Consider the following 4951-nt stretch of genomic DNA (forward strand, 5'->3'; position numbering starts at 1 on the left):
AAGCTCTCCATATTTGAAAAAAAATACTAAAAAGGCCTTTAAGAAAACCAAAAATGATCCTTCATACAAGATGTATATGGTTTTACTTAGGAGATTATTAAACAGTAGGAGGAGTTTAAAAATGGCTGAAAGATAGAGAAAAAGAAGGAAAAAAGTACTACGGAGCTGAAAACACATTAGAGGGAACTAAATGTACTAATGCGAGAAAATCATGTTCAGAAACAAGATGGAGAGTACTGAAGCGCAAATACTGACGTGAAAAGAGCAAAGCACTCAAATGCTTGCAGAGGAGACGCATGAAAGTGGACAGTATCGACTCAACACACTATAAATACAACGGGTGTTCCTAGAGAAAAGGTCACAACAAATGCACCAGAAAAGTGTTTTAAGATAAAGTCTAAAATCTGCAGATTAAAGGGTACACTGTGTCCCAAGAAAAATGACCCTAAACTATTAATTCCAACCATATTTTGGAGCAGGTACCGACCTTCAAGGAGGAGGAGAGAATTCAAGTAGAACAAAGCAAGGTCATGTAAGGGGGTGGGTGGGGATGGAACTAGCATCAGATATCTGGGCAACATCAATCCATACCAGAAAATGGTAGAGCATCTTCCTATCTTCCTGTACTGAAGAAGCGTCTTGCCTGTGAAGATTATGCGAAAGAAAGTGCAACCTATCTTGTCATTCTAAGCATACAAAGGAAAATAGCACCCGGGAGCCTCTTTCAAAAACATATCTTAATGATAAGCTCCAGCCACATGAGAGAGAAATCAAGACTAAGAACTCAGAAATGGGGAAGCAATGACAAAAAGTAGTGGTAGGGATTACTGAGTGAATTTAAAATAGAGCCAAGACATAACCAAGGGAATTATGGTCACAAACGAGAATGTACATGCACAACGTTAAAATGATCTAACTAATATAAATGTTGATGGGAGGTCAAAGGAGATGAGAGTGTTCTTGTATCCTCCTTCTTTGTAGTATATCTTATCTAAAGTTTAAGCATAAAGATTAAAAACATAAAATTCAGTCTTGAAATGGGGAGTTAAAATAGTCAATGCTTCCAGTTGTGATCCTTTATTTTAACTTTAACTTACTCAGCATCTTGGAGTGACAGGTCGAGGGTTAAGAGGACAAGCAGAATGAACAAGTGAACAGAAGGCTGCCGCTCCCTCCCTTGTAAACCACAAGGGTCGTTGAGAGAGATGCCGGGGAGACGGGAAGGGATTTGAAACACCAAATCAATACTCTCAAAGACAATGAGTTAAACTTTAAAGTTAAACTTTAAATTGTTGGGAAGAATATTTCCAGATTGAAATAAATTTACTTTCAGTTTGTACAATATGTTGTGCAGGGATGATGTTGGATCCCTGTGCTGGGATGTTGTAAAAGACACTGTGGAGTTTTAGCTTAAAGGAAACTGTCCCAGTATATATGAGTGATTTAAACCTGTGTGATTTAAACTTGGTTTTCTTATGATATACTGTTCTTCAAAATAAATTAGTTGCTCTACTTATTTAATATAAAAAGATAATCTGATAAATTTGGTTTTCTTAAAATGTGAACACTCAGAAAAAAAAAAAAACAGATAAAAATATTTTTCATTGCCAAGATTTTGGCATGGGGTCATAAACTTGGAAAACTTCGTTTTTCCTTAGACACTAGCATTTACGTGCTTAAACTCACTGAAACTAAGTGCTCATTTATGTGCTTCTTTCCTTAATGGTAATCCTGATCTGTTTTAAAAATTAGAAGGAATAGTAATTGCTCAGTCTGAGAGCCTCTGGATATGACGACATGCCCACATGAAAAGACAGGCATGGCAGCCATCCCTGGGGGAGCATCCCAAATGCTAGGCTCAAGCCACATGCCCCCTAATATTTCAGCAATGATCACAACTAGTAATTGCTCAGTCTGAGAGCCTCTGGATATGACGACATGCCCACATGAAAAGACAGGCATGGCAGCCATCCCTGGGAGAGCATCCCAAATGCTAGGCTCAAGCCACATGCCCCCTAATATTTCAGCAATGATCACAACTAAGAAAACCAAGACTTTACTATTACTACCCACAATCTGCAAACCCTTCACAGCAGTCTGAGAATCATTTAATATTCATTTGAATTGAATGAAGTTAAATTAATGCAATGTTTTGTCTAGTCTTTAAAAATCTTACCTTGGATTCCATTCAGAGAACTTTCCTGAGTCTTCTCTCTTTGGACAGGTGGAAAATTCTGGTGATCCTTGGCTCAAAGGTAGAAATTCACAGAACATATCATATTTTGAGTCCATTTACCTGGTCATGGCAACAACGTCAACCGTTGGCTTTGGAGATGTGGTAGCCAAGACATCCCTAGGACGGACCATCATCATGTTCTTCACAGTGGGGAGTTTGGTGAAGAGTGTTTTTAATATCTTTTGAATATAGCTACATAAGCCAAAAGACATTGGGTTAATGGTGAAGAATAAAACAGTATAGGTTTGAGAGTGAATGTCTCATTATTCAAAGCAGGTGTCAAATGAAAGTGAAAAGATGTGTAGATCCTGTATTTCCCAAACTACATCCCCTGGTGGAGCATGTGATGCAGTTGCTTGGTTGCTAGAGTTGAAGGAGTTGGACAAAGGAGAGCAGACGTTCCTTGTTAGCCTCTGCACTGATTTGAGCAACCCTATCTTACTCCATCTTTTGCCCATCAGATCAAAGTCTTTCTTCTAAAAAGGAAGAGCAGTTGAGATTTGACCTGAAGGAAGTCTGTTCCTTCCAGACCAAATGAATAATCTCTCACCAAACCAGCATTTAACTCCAGATAAATGAATATCTATAGAGTATTGCAAGGGCAAAGGAAGTTTCTTTTTCTTTCAGTGATTTTTGTTTCTATTCCTCTTTTTTTTAATTAACCAAACATAATAATTTATTACTGAAGACCTGAATATATAAGTATACAAGATAAAGAAGGGACAGTTTTGTAATCCTTTATAATAATGTAGCACATTTAAAAACTGAAAGAGAGTTCTCCACTCCACCTTTCTGATATCCCCCCATCCACAGGGTTACCTTTTCATTTCAGTAATTATCTCTTAGCCTCCTCTGTACCGTGTGCTTTTATTTGTTTGGTTCCTAAATAGCATAAAGTTAGAGTCAGAAGGGAAGTTAGAAGTGATGAAGGGGCAGAGTGGGTAGAGGAGTAGACTTACTGCTTGCCTTTGCTTTTGTCATGTTGGATGCTGAAAGTATTTTATTAAATTGTAACCAAACCAAAGGCTGAAACAAGGAAGAAAAATGATCTCCTTTTCAAAATGCAATTCACCATCACACCCCTCCTAGATGAAAGTTTTATGTACCTTCTTTCTCTTTTGTGATCTCAGAATTTTGGAATATCCATCTAAATGATGAGACCTGAGGTTTTATTTGCTAATCATTTTAGGTACTATTTGCAAAGTATGTCCCTGAAATGGTGGAACTTTTTGCTAACAGGAGGAAATACACCAATGCCTATCAAGTAGTCAGAGGGAAGAAGTAAGTAGCTTTTCAAGTATAATTTCTATGGTCTGAGATATTCTATTAGTCACTATTGCCTGGCCTAGTTATAGAACCAAACGTGAATATATTGGCAAAGGCCTTTATTTACTGAAGAATGCTGTGCTGCAATAAATACCATAAGAAGATAATATTTTATACTTGATACAAATGACCATATAGATGCTCATTAAAGCAGTAAATCAACTAAAATGACAGATAATGTTGTAATTCACTATCAGTAAATATTGATTATGGCATATTCTTACATTCCTTATCACTGGCTATTCTCTCTATTCTCTTATATCCACCACTAATTGCCTCAGTCATTTGCATCCAGTTGTTGACTTATGGCTAATTTAACATGATGTATCAAATTAAAGCCATAGTTCAAATCCTATATTTCTGTGGATTCGTGTTACCTCAGCTTCCATTATGCTCTCTCACATCTAAGAAGAAAAGAACGGATGGGAGATCTTACATGTGATGTGATTGCTTTTACTTAGTCCCTATCTGCTGCAGAGAGAAGAGGCACAGTGGAGATAAATTCCCTTAAAGTAGTGGGTAAAAACCATGATTGACTTAGGAGTATGAAGAGGATAAAAAATGATGAGAAACAATGAAATAAGCTAAATAAGCCCAAATCTGGCTCTATTCATCTCAGGAAAGGCATATGGGACACATGCTAAATCAGCCAATAGGGTCGGGAAAACATAAAGTTAACTTGAGCTAAAAGTATGCTTTCAGATTTCTTAAGTGACTAATAGGAAGGAAATAACTTCTTTAAATACATTAAGCTTAAGAAAACTGAGGGAGATTTTTCAACACAAAACATGCACGCATAGATTTCTGAACCCGTCCTAGATGTCTCTCTATTGCACTATTTTGTAACTACTAGATAATTATTGACATGTAAGATAACTGAAATGACCTAGGACATGATCCTACCTCAGCCATATTATTTGGCTAAGTGAAAATTTAAAAGCCATTCTGAGCCTTAGTTCTTTAATGAAAAAAGACTTTATCAGCCAATCAGGAATGCTTAATACCCTGATATGATGGCTAAGTGAAAATTTAAAAGCCATTCTGAGCTTTAGTTAGTTCTTTAATGAAAAAAGACTTTATCAGCCAATCAGGAATGCTTAATACCCTGATATGATGATTGCACACTGTATAAATGTACCCAAATATCATATTGTACTCCATAAATATATACAATTGTCATGGGTCAATTAAGAAAAATACATTTTTAAAAATTTCAGAGACAGAGATAGATTAGAGGTTACAAGAAATGGGAGGTGGCAGGGAGGGGAAAGGGGTAATAAGAAGTTATTGCTTAGGGCCGGCCTGGTGGCGCACTGCTACAGTGCGCCGCTTGGGAGCACGGCGGCGCTCCCGCCGTAGGATACGATCCCTCGTTCAATAGGGCTACTT

General features: G+C 37.2%; 1 protein-coding gene across 1 annotated transcript in view; it reads left to right on the plus strand.

Moving 5' to 3' along the window:
- The window catches only part of KCNU1 (potassium channel, subfamily U, member 1), a 57790-nt gene that overhangs the window by 21515 nt on the left and 31324 nt on the right, over positions 1 to 4951 (plus strand). Inside the window, exons 8-9 of the mRNA XM_008585621.1 lie at positions 2225 to 2395; positions 3426 to 3517. Coding sequence (XP_008583843.1) covers positions 2225 to 2395; positions 3426 to 3517 — 263 coding nt within the window. The remainder of the gene's footprint in view (positions 1 to 2224; positions 2396 to 3425; positions 3518 to 4951) is intronic.

This window comes from Galeopterus variegatus, unplaced genomic scaffold (genome assembly GCF_000696425.1).
Source record: "Galeopterus variegatus unplaced genomic scaffold, G_variegatus-3.0.2 Scaffold3644, whole genome shotgun sequence".
Lineage (NCBI taxonomy): Eukaryota > Metazoa > Chordata > Mammalia > Dermoptera > Cynocephalidae > Galeopterus > Galeopterus variegatus.